The sequence below is a fragment of the Aulonocara sp. 'chitande type north' Nkhata Bay genome, linkage group LG14 (assembly GCF_057382095.1).
Source record: "Aulonocara sp. 'chitande type north' Nkhata Bay isolate Kocher_YH1m ecotype deep benthic linkage group LG14, A_spYH_male_GT1.1, whole genome shotgun sequence".
NCBI classification, from domain to species: Eukaryota; Metazoa; Chordata; class Actinopteri; order Cichliformes; family Cichlidae; genus Aulonocara; species Aulonocara sp. 'chitande type north' Nkhata Bay.
The window spans coordinates 39,245,708-39,259,712 of NC_141357.1; the positions used below are offsets into that span (position 1 = coordinate 39,245,708).

Here is a 14,005-nt window from a genome sequence, read left to right on the forward strand (position 1 = left end):
AGGGGGAGCCGGGACCAGGCAGGGGTCATGACTTCATCTGAAAGTCAAACATCTACCTCCCTGTCTGCCGTTACCGAATCCTCCCACAGATTCCAGCTCAGTGCCGAGCTTCGTCAGAGAATCAAAGAGCGATTGTGTGCGTGCAAAATCAAAAGAGAAACCGAACGCTCCATTAGCCAGCCAGCATGACAGAGAGGAGAAGAGCCCGTGAAAGCTTTCAGCAGGGCTGCCAGACCTGCTCAGGTGAGCTGCATCCTTAATCACCGGGTCAGCTCCACCCACCGATTACTTGGAAGAGATGGGGAGATAAGGTGAACGCTGAGAGCAAGGCCAGACCTGTCGCTGTCACCGCACAGGTGAAGAGATCACAGCCAGCCGATGATGGAAAATCTACCTTTAATAATCAGATTTATCTTAAAGCGAGCCTTTTCTCCGCTGCACCTCTACAACCGATCTTAGGCTGCCTCCACATGCACCCACCGAGTCCTGACTCAGTCTGGGAGAATCCCCGTAGAAAGATTTCTTCATGATCGTTATTCCAAAAACATGTCCTGACAGTTTGCCCTCCAGAGCAGAGACAAGCCAGCCTGAGGCAGTTTGAATATTTCCCTCTGTGCTGCGCAGAGATCAGGCTGATAGGGTAACAGTCAGGCTCTCCCATCTGTGAACGGAAGACGAGATCTATTTAAAACTCTTTCCTCTCTTCTTTGGAAAAGAGAAAAAAATCAGCATCTTTTAATCTGAAACCAGGCATTCATTGTGGCAGCAAGGTGGACGTGATGGTGGGAACAGATTATTATACCCATAAGCACTTCTCAGTAACCTGGTCTTCCCCCTCGTCTGTTTGATGGTATCAAACCTATCACTATTCAATTCAGTTTTATTTATACACCGCCAAATCACAACAACAGTTTCATTAATGCCTTTAAATTGTAAGTTAAAGACCCTATATTAGTACAAATACAGAGAACACCTCAACAATCATATGACCCCCTGTGAGCAGCACTTTGGCGACAGTGGGAAGGAAAAACTCCCTTTTAACAGGAAGAAACCTCCGGCAGAACCAGGCTCAGGGAGGGGCGGGGCCATCTGCTGCGATTGGTTGGGGTGAGAGAAGGAAGACAGGATAAAGACATCCTGTGGAAGAGAGACAGAGGTTAATAATAACTAATGATAACACAATGCAGAGAGGTGTAGAAAAATGAAGTGAATAAACAAGAAACACTCAGTGCATCATGGGAATCTCCTATAGGACAAGCAGCCTAGATCTACTGCAGCGTAACTAAAGGGGGGATTCATAATAAATGCATGAACTAGTTTTTCAGCGTCACTCTGAGACAGGATATTTCTAACTTTAGAGATGTTGCACAAATGGAAGAAAGCAGTCTTACATATTTGTTTAATATGTGCATTGAAGGACATGTCCTGGTCAAAAATGACTCCAAGGTTCCTCACAGCGTTACTGGAGGCCAAGGTAATGCCATCCAGAGTAAGCATCTGCTTAGATACCATATTTCTAAGCTTTTCAGGGCCGAGTACAATAACCTCAGTTTGATCTGAATTAAGAAGCAGAAAGTTAGCGGCCATCCAGGTCTTTATGTCTTTAAGACATTCCTGCAGTTTAACTCATTGGTGTGTGTTATCTGGCTTCATGGACAGATAGAGCTGGGTGTCATCTGCATAGCAGTGTAAATGTATGCTATGTCTTCTAATGATACTGCCTAAGGGAAGCATGTATAATGTAAACAGAATTGGTCCTAGCACTGAACCCTGTGGAACTCCATAATTAACCTCAGTGTGTGAAGAGGACTCTCCATTTACATGCACAAACTGGAGTCTATTAGATAGATATGATACAAACCACTGCAGTGCAGTACCTGTAATACCTACAGCATGTTCTAATCGCTCTAATAGGATATTATGGTCGACAGTATCGAACGCTGCACTGAGGTCTAGCAGGACAAGCACAGAGATGAGTCCACTGTCAGAGGCCATAAGAAGATCATTTGTAACCTTCACTAAAGCTGTTTCTGTGCTGTGATGAGCTCTGAAACCTGACTGAAACTCTTCAATAAGCCTCTGCAGATGATCTGTTAGCTGTTTGACAACTACTCTTTCAAGGATGTTTGATATAAAGGAAGGTTGGAGATTGGCCTATAATTAGCTAAGACTGCTGGGTCTAGAGATGCTTTTTGAGTAAAGGTTTAAAGCTGTGACCCTAAAAGGCCTGTAGACCATAACAGCAAACATAGAGTTGTTCTTATTTTCTTCAATCAGTGATGAATAGTAAGATGTTCTGGCTTTGTGGAGGGCTTTCTTATAAAGCAGCAAACTATTTCTCCAGGCTAAATGATGATCCTCTAAATTTGTGACACGCCATTTCCTCTCCAGCTTACGAGTCATCTGCTTTAGGGTACGTGTTTGAGAATTATACCACGGAGTCAGGTACTTCTGATTAGAGACCTTAGTTTTCACAGGAGCTACAGTATCCAGAGTCGTACGTAGTGAGGAGGTAAATGTTATCAGGAAATGATCAGACAGGAGAGGGTTTTCAGGAAACACTGTTAAATGTTCAGTTTCTTTGCTGTATGTTAAAACAAGATCTAGATCAGGGGTCCCTGCGGTGTCCTGCAGGTTTTAGATCTCTGGGTCAGCACACCTGAATCAGATGATTAGTTCATTGCCAGGCCTCTGGAGAACTTCAGGACATGTTGAGGAGGTCATTTATCCATTTAAATCAGCTGTGTTGGTTCAAGGACGCATCTAAAACCTGCAGGACACTGGCCCTCGAGGCCTGGAGTTCGACACCTGTGATCTCCAGTGTGATTTTACATTTTGAGAAAATCCAATTGAGTCTAATCACCCACAATAATTATTTTATCTGAGCTGAGAACTAAATCAGATATAAAGTCTGAGAAATCAGACAGAAACTCTGTGTAAGGCCCAGGTGGACGATAGATGATAACAAGTAAGACTGGTTTCTGAGTTTTACAGCTGGGGTGGACGAGGCTAAGCATCAGGCTTTCAAATGAATTAAAAGTCTGTCTGGGTCTTTGGTTGGTTAATAGGCTGGTGTGGGAGATTGCTGCCGATCACTTCAGTTTGGTCCAAAATCTGTGCCAAAGTGAGGCTAAACTGGAAACAGTACAAACGAACTGGAAACAACGAAAAACAAACAAACAAAACAAAACAAAAACACACTGAGCCCTGGAGTCAGCCTGGGAATACAAACAGAGGGCCGGTGTGGCCACGGTGGCAAGTCATCGCAGATGCTCCAAAACAGGATGTGAAACCATCCCAAAGTTCCACACCAGTCTGAGGGAATCTGAAAACAGGATGAAGCAGATACGAGTCCAAAACAGCTGTGAAATCTGAACCAGTCTGTAATTAGATACAGAGAGAAAACACTGAGTCCAGTAAGCTGCTGCAAAAGCAGATGTAAACTCTGGACTCGCACCAGCCTTCAGCACTTCCTAATAGAATTTAAAACCAGAAATCTGATCTACACTCTGTGGTTTCACCGTCCTGCACTAGTGTCTGTTTGCACAGCTCGTATGTCTCACAGGGAGGAGCATTATGGGTATTCAGCCATCAAGTTCATTTCCTAATCAGATCCTCCTGGGCTGAAGGCCAGCATAGCAACACCATCAGTCTGGAATCTGCAGCAGGTTCTCCAGGAAGCTCCAAGACCTGAAACCAAACCGTAATCCTTTAAAACAGGTGAATGCATCACATGACGCAGCGCTGTGTGTTTAAAACACAGCACGCGCTCACTCTGCTGCTAAAAACCAGAAACCTTCAACAAGCAGCGACATGTCGCGCTTCCTCTGACACATGTGCTGGACCCAGAACCGGCTTTGAATAACTGACAGGCACTCCCAGCTCACACTCAACACTCGTGTAAGCCGAATAGAAACAGAATTAAGTTTGCAGATTGAAAATAAGAAAACACGAACACTGTGAGTCACGGGACATTTACGAGTCGACTCTGATCTGTGTTAAAGCTTGCTGGTTAACCTTTAGCCGCGTTTACCTGCTGGTTCTGGGTTGTGTGTCTGACTGAGTCTGTTTCCAGCAGCTGTTGTTTTCAGAGGATCAGTGTCGCACACAACAGACCCGCTCAGAGCAAAGCTCTTTCAAATAAAGTTCTCTGGAAAAATGAAAACTTCCTGGTAAAAATAGGTGTGTGTTTTTGACTTGCAAATGAGGAACGGTGCTGCATGCAGGACGTCAGCACAGCAGCAACCACCAGCTTCCTCCACCGCCCTCCCTCTCTCTGTGTGGCCTGGCCTTGCTCATATAAACTGTGCAGAAGGAAGTCATAAAGGGTTTCTCACAGATTCTCCGTGAAGACGCGCAGACGGGACAGTGCTGCAGGTAAGCCTGCTGTTTCTACCCCACCTCACCGATATGCTTACATGTCACATGTCTGGCCTTTAAACGCTGTGATTAGCAGCTATATTTACACAGAACCTGTTGGTATTAGTTTCACTGCTCGCGGCGCGCACAAGCTTGTGTCTCACAGGTGGCATCTTTAATGTGGTTCAGTGGTTCCTGGCCTGCAGGCTGCACAGAGGTGCAAACATCCAAACATCTGCTTTCCTCTGCTGTCCATCATTAATGAGAACCATGGATGTGAGCGTTTTAGCTGCGAGGTAACTGATTGGTTATTGGCTGCGTTTGTGTGCTGTCGCCTCACAGTAAGAAGGTGTTCCCGTGGCTGTGAGGGTCCCATCAGGGCTCTCTGGCGCCCCCCTCCCCGGTCTGGAGACACGTGTGCTGGAGTAAGTGGATGCGAGGCATCACGCCGTCTGGGTGTGATTTATACCCTACACGCTGTTTGCTCACTGAAAGCTTCTAATATGGCGGACTGCACCGCAGCTCTTTGATGATGAGGCCAGTTGATGTGAATTTGTGGCAGATTGACGCAACGCTCTTTTTACTGGTCACCACAGCAACCCTCGACCTCCTCCCATCGTCCGCTTGTCGGGCCTGATCTGCACTTCGGCACCGAGTGTGGCCGACATCACGGTTGCCGTTTCTACTCGTGCTGGTGTTTAATGTGCAACAAAAACATGAAACGCTGGGACGTCTTGTACTTGGTTATTTTCGTGGTCAAACATTTGTCCCTCAGGATTTTCCACTTTGTTGTTTTTCCCTCACGTCCATACCGACAGTCTGATCTCCCTCTGGGAATGGGCTGACGTCCTTATACTGATGCTGTGATGAGTATTTCTAATATTGAGACCATGATTGTTGACCTCTCACTGACATTTGAAATCTGTGGTTGAAAAAGTAGCTGGAAATGCAGCGGAGTGTGGATGGTCTGCGGGCTGCGTCGACCCAACGTGTACCTGCATCTCTCGTGAGGTGCAGACGGATTCACGCAGGTACGGCGTAGATTCCTGCTGAAGCACAAATCCTCCCTGTCGACCACACACAGACACCACAGTGATGTTTGAGGACAGGTTTAGTTGTCAGTGACATGTCAGTGAGTCTTCTGGGAGACATTACCGGTGGCGACGCAGCGTTGTGACTAGGGCTGCCACGATTAGTCGACTATCAAAATCGTCGACGCGTCGTTTGAAGCTTTGTAAGATCGCAAAAGACGCAGGAATAAGTAGCAGGATTTAAGAGTGTAATAACGGACTGAAACAGAAGATGGCAGCACTGCATGTACAAGGATGCCAGCTGCCGTTAAACCACAAAGAAGAAGAAACTGTGTCTCAGAATTCATAGCGCAGCTTCCAACAATGGCGGCAGCTAGTTAGTTTTAATATTACTCTTATTATTCTTTCTGGGTCACAAAATAAACGTTTAACATATTTTCAGGCGAGAATGTAGCTGTGGAAACCTCAAATATCTGCTCAGTTTATCAGGACACCACATATTTTCAAAAGCGCTCCGACGTTTTCAGAGACGTCTGTTACCCACTAGCTCGATAGTTAGCCGGGGGCAAGGTCACTAGCGCCGTGAGAACACCGGACTCCCGGCAAATTGTTTTCAAACCCACCGCCGTCTTTCGCTACTCAGGTTAAACATGATATATGAGTCACTTAGATAACTTAAAAATGTTATTGTTTGGCTTTTTTTAGTATTTTATTTGTTCCTGAGTAAATCAGTTTGGCTGAGATTAAAGTTATAGTTTTTACACAGCTGAATAAACGTCAAGCAGACAGCTGATTATCAGAAGTGTGAGATGCTGGAGAATTTACTCCGGTGTCCTGTTATATTTTAGATAGCAAGGAGTTTACTAAACTTCACCGAAACAATCTGCAGATTTCATTAAAATTTAATAAACCATCATCTTGTCTTTATTTTTAGTTAGCACCTTAAACACTTAAAGCTGTAAGCTAATGATAGTTATATAAGAGCAGATGCTGCTGGTGCAATAAGCTGTAGTTTTACATTCAATGGATGATGATCTGATTAGTCGACTATCAGAACGAGGTTTCACCAGAGAAAATAGACCCTCTCTGTGTGTGAAACTTTGCTGCTGATGTGTCACATCTGGAAATAGTTTTTTAAACAATGTTTTCTTTTCCAATAAAAAGATTCTCATGAAGTTTCGATAAGCGGTGGCTGCTGTTTCTCTGTAACTGGGTCGCACTGTTGTAACTAAGCCGCTGTGACCACAAGCTGCAGCTTCGCGGTGCTGATGTAACAGAGCAGAGAGAGCACTGAGCTGATTGGTCAGGAGAGAAACGTCAGAGCTGGAAATATCTGCAGTCACAATCACAAACAGATTGAGGTTTCATTTACTTTAAAGCCACTGTGTGTTCAAATACAAACGTTAGCGTGGAGGGACAAACAGGGCGAGTTCTGCATGTTTGCCAACAGCTGCGTCACATGACCACACATACCTGAACTGGAAACACCTGTAAGGAAAACAACAGCCCCAACCCTGCAGATGATGGCGTCTGCTGTTTCAGCCTTAGTTTGAAAGTCCTGCAGGGTCACCTGTGCGATTAGAAACAGAAAACGGCATCGACCTGTCGCACAGACACGAGCGTTTCAGCCCTCAGGGCCACGCACAGGACCCAAAGCCCTCGTTTAACAGAGCAGTGAAGTCAGAGCGATAAACAGGCCGACAGCACGAAGCCCACATCGACATCCGTGAGGCCAACGCCTCGGTCAGAGCGTAGACTACAGGCTGAATTCTTCAAATGGAAACGTATCGACTTACATACACTCGCTGAACATTTTCCTAAAAAACCCCACTGTGGAAAAAACGATTGTGGACAGCGAGCGATGAAACTGATAACTAGTTTGAGAGCAGCGTGCAGTCGTTTGTCTGAGGTCAAACTCGCTTATTTCCCTGTTTCTGCTGTACTCAGTATGGGCTTTTGATTTGCTGCCAAATGCAGTGACCTGATTGGTCAGATGTGTTTGTTCGTCTCTGAAGACTCAAGTTTGGTTTCACGTTCCTCCTGCAAAATTGCACAGTCGGTGTGAACGGCCACATCAACAGGCGTGAAACATCAGCTCAGATTTCGAGTGTGTGAAGGTCTGCAGAGTTTAAGAGGGGGTGTGGGCCCGCCGGTCCTCTCAGTCACACGAGTGAAACCTCAGCATCAGCTGATTTTATATTAGCTGCTCAGAGAGGGAGGGAGACCTCTGTGGAGAAATCAATCATCCCTTCTTCTAGAATAATGATGATGATGATGATGATACGGGGCTGCCTGTTGCCGTGGTGTTTGCTCTGCAGCCCTCACAGGTTCATATCAGACTTGTGTGTCATGGTCCTGAGTGTTCTGACTCAGTGTTTGTGGTTTGTGGTTAATTTATTTTCTCTTTCATTCTTTTTCATGGTTTTGGTTCTGCTTGTGTTACAGTCTCAGTTTCTGTTTGTCTTCCCCGTGTCCCTCGTAGAGTCCCTCTGTCTCCTCAGACCGTCGTGTCTCTATGTCTCAGCTCTCGTCAGTGTCTTTGATAGTCTTGTGTTCCCTGTTTTACTTTGAAAGTCTCATGTCAGTGTATCTAGCTTTGCTTCCCCTCGTCTTATTATGTGTGATTAGTCCCAGCTGTGCTTCCCTCCTGTTTCCGGTTCCTGCTCCCTTGTGTATTTCAGCGCTGTGTTCTCTTTTGTCGTGTCGTACGTCTCCTGTGTGTTTCCTCCGTGGTCCTCGTTTCCTGTGGCCTTGGTTTACCAGCTTCTAGTTGTTATGCTTTGTTTCTTGTTTCCTGTATTTGAGTTTTTCACAGCGCAGTGAAAGCTGCCTCCTTCAGTTCCTCTGTGTCCTGTGAGTCCTGCATTTGGGTCCACTCTCCTGCCTGCCACACAGCAAACGTGACTGTGTGAGGTTTAGGATTCAGAGCCGTGGTGAAGGCCAGTAGAAGCAGGCAGAGCGGGACTTCCTCTGGCCTCATGGCGGCTCCTGGGCTTTACCCTGACATATGTTGGTCCTGGTTTATCGGGCCGGGGCTTTGCAGACGTAACGACCTGTAAGGACAGAAGATGGAACGTGTGGAGGAGGAGGCCTTGGTTACGATGCTGTCAGTGATCGGGGTCAGGCTATGAAGATGAGCCGGCTTCTGTTTAGGTTCACGAAACTTCCCACACCTGCCCGTCATCATGTGAATGCAGTGATCTTTCCGCTTCAGTAACAACAACATCATTAAAAAAGTGGAACACATGAAACAAACACTGTGCAATAAAAGCACAGACGGGTGCTGATCTGAGGTCAGATAAGCTCATGATAGTAAGTAGGTCAACGCAGTCTAGAAGGATCCTTCCTGCGTCTCTGACCTGTGAAGAGACGGGCCGATGAAAAGATAAGAGCGATCGGTTCTGTGAGGTCACATATCGTCGCATCGATGAGGAGATCAGACCGACAGCCCTCCTCCTCCTCCTCCGGGAGGAAAGTCTGAGCCGCTGTGATCGTCAGGAGGAGACGCGCTGCTCTGTGAGAGGCACAGGTGATTTAATGATCATCATCACGCCACATGTTGCTGACTTTGACAGAGACGAGTGCAGTAACGCAGCTGCTGCTGTCAGCTGTCCTGTTTGCAGCGCAGAAAAACTGCAGTGACAGACCATTGTGTCACTGTGCAGGTGTGTCAGGTGTACAACGCAACCGCCAACACATCTCACAGAAGAGATGAGAAATTACACCGAAGGAAACAAATCTGTGGTTCTGGAAACACGTCCACTCTGTGTTTACCACACGGGTTATGACACACATCAATGATATTTACAAGGTTTTCTAAAGTGACTTTCATTTGCTGATGATGTGACTGTTTTGGGCTGTGGTGAGAATCTGAGCCGCACCTCCACAGGATTTAAAAATGGTTTGATATAAATAAACATGATAAGGTAAAAAATCAGATTCAGGTCAAACAGAAACGTCACATTAATCATGTAGTAAATAAAAAAACCCTCAGTGACCTTTTAGAGGTGAAAAGAGCGTCGCTGATGTGTGACGCAGGAGTTTACGGGACGACCACAGCACGTTTCTCCACATCCACACAGTGCGTGGCGTAGAGTCGCCGCCCCAGACGGCATCATAGCATCATTCTTTCTAATCACAGGCGCGGTCGAGTGATGTCATCACTATTGAGCACAAAAATAAGACCTGGTGTCAAATATTAACATAAGTATCTGCAAATGTTAGAAAAAAGCGTGTGTGGGCACGTTAATATGGAATTAAAACAATGTTAGAATAGAATATAATAGAATAGAATCATCCTTTAATTGGGGGGAAATGTGGGTGTCACAGCAGCCAGAAAGACACAAATACAAACAAACAGTACACAAGACACAGGACAGAAACATACATCGAGGGCGATGGTTACCAAAAACAGAGTCCTGCACCCTTATTAAATAAAATAAAATTAAATACAGTTAAGAGGCAAACCCTGGTTGTAGTGTGAATCGGTTGATAAAATAGTGCAAGTTGCAGCGCAGATGTAAACATCTGTGTTTGTTGGTACAGTCTGACGGCTGCAGGGAGGAAGGAGCTGTCCTGTGTGAATATGGCTTAAATGATGAAATATCATTACAGCAGGTCAGCTTCTCCTCACCTGTTCAGCATGCATATAGTTTGAGTTTCTCTTTGTATCCGTTTGCTGTTCACGGTGTGATTTATGTTCACATGTTTGAATCTGGTCTGGATGGAGGTCTGTATTAGAAAAATCCCAGTTACCTCTGTTTCCTCTGCATCAGCGTTGTTGCTGTTTTTAAATATCCAGTTTCTTTGGCCGTCTGTGATTTTCGCCGCCTTTCACCACAAGTTTTTGTTTTGGTTATTACTAAAAGCTTCCTCTTATTTAGCATCACATTTGTTCAGGTGGCGTGAGAGCAGCAGCCTCCTGAAAAAGGCACGATTGGTAACCATGTGTTGTACCACTTCCCTTTTAGCCTTCAGCAGTTCCCGTGGTGACCGTCTCTGTTTTAACCACCGTCTAACCCGGGTTGGTCTTTCCAGACCTGGAAACATGGCAGCTTCGACCTTCGACCCCTCCGGAAACAACAACAGTAACTCCAGCTGTTATGAAGACATCCAGGACACCTCAGCCCACATCTTCTTCATGGTGATCTACACCCTGGTGTTTCTAGTGAGTCGCTGTCCTCTCTGTCTTCATGATGTGGCAGAAAATAAATATTAAACTTTGACTAAATGATGCAAACCTCCTTCCTGTCCCTCCCGTGTCTGCAGGTCGGTTTGTTCCTCAACGGTTTCACCCTGAACGTTTACTTCTTCAGGGGTCAGCGGCACGTGTCCAGCGTCACCCTCTTCCTGAAGAACCTGGCAGCGGCCGACTTCCTCATCAGCCTCTGCCTCCCTTTGCGAATTATGAAGTACGCCAACATTAAGTCTGAGATCATCCGCAAGGTCTACTGCAACTTCGGTGCCTCGGCCTTCTACCTGAACATGTACGCCAGCATCATGTTCATGGGCTTCATCGCTGCTAACAGGTGGGAACGTAATCAGGACACTCCAGGGGTCCGACAAAGAACTGCACACAACTGAGGCAAACATGCGAAAGCAGGGAAAAAACAGGCGTTAGAGAGAAGAGAGGACTTTAAATAATCAGATGAGACCCAGCAGGGAACAGAGGACAGGTGGAGACAATCTCAAAGGACAGAAAGAAAACTACAAAAAACCACAAAAAACAGGGAACAGAGAGGGAACGAAAACAGACGCCAAAAGTCAAAAAATCCCCAACAATCCAAAACAAAGCTGAGCGAGATGACGACGCCGAGGCTGTAACACGTTTGTGTCTGCTGTAAACATTTTCAGCGCACCAACAGCCGATGGGATGTGGGTTCTTATCTTGTGGTAGATGATTGTCATCACTCTGTGTCAACTTAAATTTCAAGGAAATCGAACGTGGTTACGTTTGTCTGGCTTTTATTCGGGTCATGGCACCGAGCTGAGTGCCACCTGCATACATGACAGATTCTTTTTGTAAAAACCATAAACAGTCCACGATGTGCAGGCGCGCCGCGGCGATTAGTGCCATCGCCCGAGAACTAGGTCACAGCAGCATGAGTAGGGTTCAAATCCAGTGTGGCGTTTGCGCGTTACCTCTCCAGGTACCCCGGTCTCGATGCTACTTCTGCCTCCGTGGTCAGAGCTGAAGCAGCAGAATGAAATCAACAGCAGAGTTCATCACGGACTCAGCACGTTTGCACACATTACACAAACACGCACACATCAAAAGGGTCGTTTAAGTAGTGAAACACCACCATCGGTGCATCTGCATTTAACATTTGTGTACTGTTGACTTTGCTTAAACCACTGTGGTGCATCTCCACTCGATCTCGGCTGTTACTGCTGGACCTGAAAAGTTTTAGACCCACTCTGAGACGGACCAATGGAAAACCCCAAACCCAGGAAAGCTGAAACAGCCAGATTACCGTATTTTTCGGACCATAAGGTGCACTGGATTATAAGGCGCATTCAGCGAAACAAAACAGTCAGATAAGTCAAACTTTACTCAACTCATTCTTCGTGCTTCCTCCACGTCCTCCAGGCTCCTGCCTACGACAGATGTTTGAGCGCCGTGTAGCACATAGAATCTGTTCGAGGTCAGTAAGCACAACCAGAATTCATACATAAGGCATACTGTCAATTTTTGAGAAAATTAAAGGATTTTAAGCGCGCCTTATAGTCCGACAAATACGGTCGATCACGTGTTCACACCCCTGTCAGACTCAGTGAACCCATACAGCGCTGTATCCCTGTCACAGTGAGTTTAATAAGAGGCGGCTCCAGTTTGAATCACACAGATCTGGATCTGGTAACAGTGTGAGTCCAAACAACTCTGGACATGAAGTAGTTTTCAAATTTTGGGGGAACAGACTAGAATCTAGTTATCAGTCTACTTTGAAATGTCAATCATCAGCCATGTCCCTGTGAATAAAGGGTTTCCTGTCTTCATTGAAATGCTCCCTCTCCTCCTGCCTTCCTGAAGAGGAAGTCTTTGTGCGTAAAGCTTATAGGTTAAAGCTTTTCTTTGGGGCATAATCATCCAACAGGCAGTGGCTGCAGACACGGTGGAAAGTGCAGGCTGGGAGAACATGAGTCCACACTGGATAAACATGCTTAGTCTTTGGTTTTCAGGAGGTGAAAGAGTTGGTTTGACTCACACACTGATAGCTGTCTCCTCCCTGCAGGTACCTGAAGATCGTCCACCCTTTGGGAAATCACATGCTGCAGACAGTACGAGGTGCTAAGATAACATCCATCCTAACCTGGGTCTTCCTCATCACTGTGACGAGCTCCTACATCCTGGTCTCTCTTATAACAGAAAAGCCGGTATATGAAACACTAACAAAAGTGAGCTGTGATGAGATGCACAGTAAAGAGCTCAACGTGCTTTACAAAATCATCCACGTCTTCTCGGCCACCATCTTTGTAACCGTCCTCGTCTGCCTGGTTTTCTTCTACTACAAAACCTCTCGCAAGCTTTCAGTGGCACAGGAGAAGCAGCCTGCGTCTATCGGGTCCAAGAAGCTCGCCAGATCACGCAGAAACATGTTGGTGCTGGTCAGCGTCTTCTGCGTCTGCTTTGTCCCCTACCACCTGGTTCGTCTTCCTTACGCCTACACATCCAAGACCAGCAACTGTTCGTGGAGCCAGGTCTTCTTCTACGTGAAGGAAATGGCGGTCTTTGTGTCAGTTCTCAACGTTTGCCTGGACCCGCTCATCTACTTCATCTTCTGCAAGGCCTTCCGGGCCAGGTTGAGCCTCAAGAATGCACTAGCCACTACAGAGGTGTCAACGGTCGCAGCGAACGCAGACAGGAGGAGCAGCGATACGCAGAGCTCCATCAAAAGGAAGCTATCGCTCACCCCAACGACAAGGACCAGCGTGCTGTAGCTTTAAGCTAGCACACGAACGACTGTGATGAATGTGAGCTTTAAAAACTGCAACTATGTGCCAAAGCTGCCTGCTGGGACCAGCTGTTTCAGGACACGGGGTGGTACCACGTCGGGCTTTTCAGAGACCTGCACTGAAACGTTCCTGTTTGCTATCAAAGGCCTAAATATTAAGAAAAGTCATGTCAGTACACTGAAGTATTTTTTAATAGATGAGGAATTTCATCACTTAGCAACTATTTATCGTCTATCTTCTTTAAGTCTGTGAATATAAATGATCCCTGATGGACAGCTAAACTGCAAGCCAACATATCTCAGAGGTTTTGACATTTTATGACCTCCTCCTGCACTGATGTACCTTTAAAACGTCCAAACTAGCCTCTTCTCAAGCTCATTTACAGGAAGCAGTCCGATTTGGTCTCAGGTGAACTGGACCCGTAAAACCACTGCATAAAAACCCATGTGTTTAAAAAACTGTAAATATGTACATTATGTTATTGTTCACCTGAACCAGAGCCACAATTTGTATGCAAACTGCTTTGGATATAAATAAATCGAATACATTTATCACACTGAAATAAGGTTTTGTTCCCAAGCGTTAAACATTTCACTCGCTGGCCCCTCATTTGAGGTTTGACAGCGTTTTAGTAGGTAAAGGTGAAGGGGACCAGTGGCGGC

General features: G+C 46.0%; 1 protein-coding gene across 2 annotated transcripts; it reads left to right on the forward strand.

The window, feature by feature from the left end:
- Positions 1-4,312: 4,312 nt before the first annotated feature.
- LOC147315258 (P2Y purinoceptor 14-like) lies at positions 4,313-14,005 on the forward strand. 2 transcript variants are annotated; one of them, XM_086260346.1, is made up of 4 exons: positions 4,313-4,377; positions 10,361-10,557; positions 10,659-10,918; positions 12,623-14,005. In XM_086260346.1, exons 2-4 carry the CDS (start codon positions 10,438-10,440, stop codon positions 13,326-13,328), a joined length of 1,086 nt encoding a protein of 361 aa, XP_086116472.1. In that variant the 5' UTR covers positions 4,313-4,377; positions 10,361-10,437; the 3' UTR covers positions 13,329-14,005. The 2 variants fall into 2 exon arrangements, with proteins under 2 accessions (XP_086116472.1, XP_086116471.1); XM_086260345.1 differs by lacking the exon at positions 4,313-4,377 and having other exon boundaries at positions 9,966-10,557.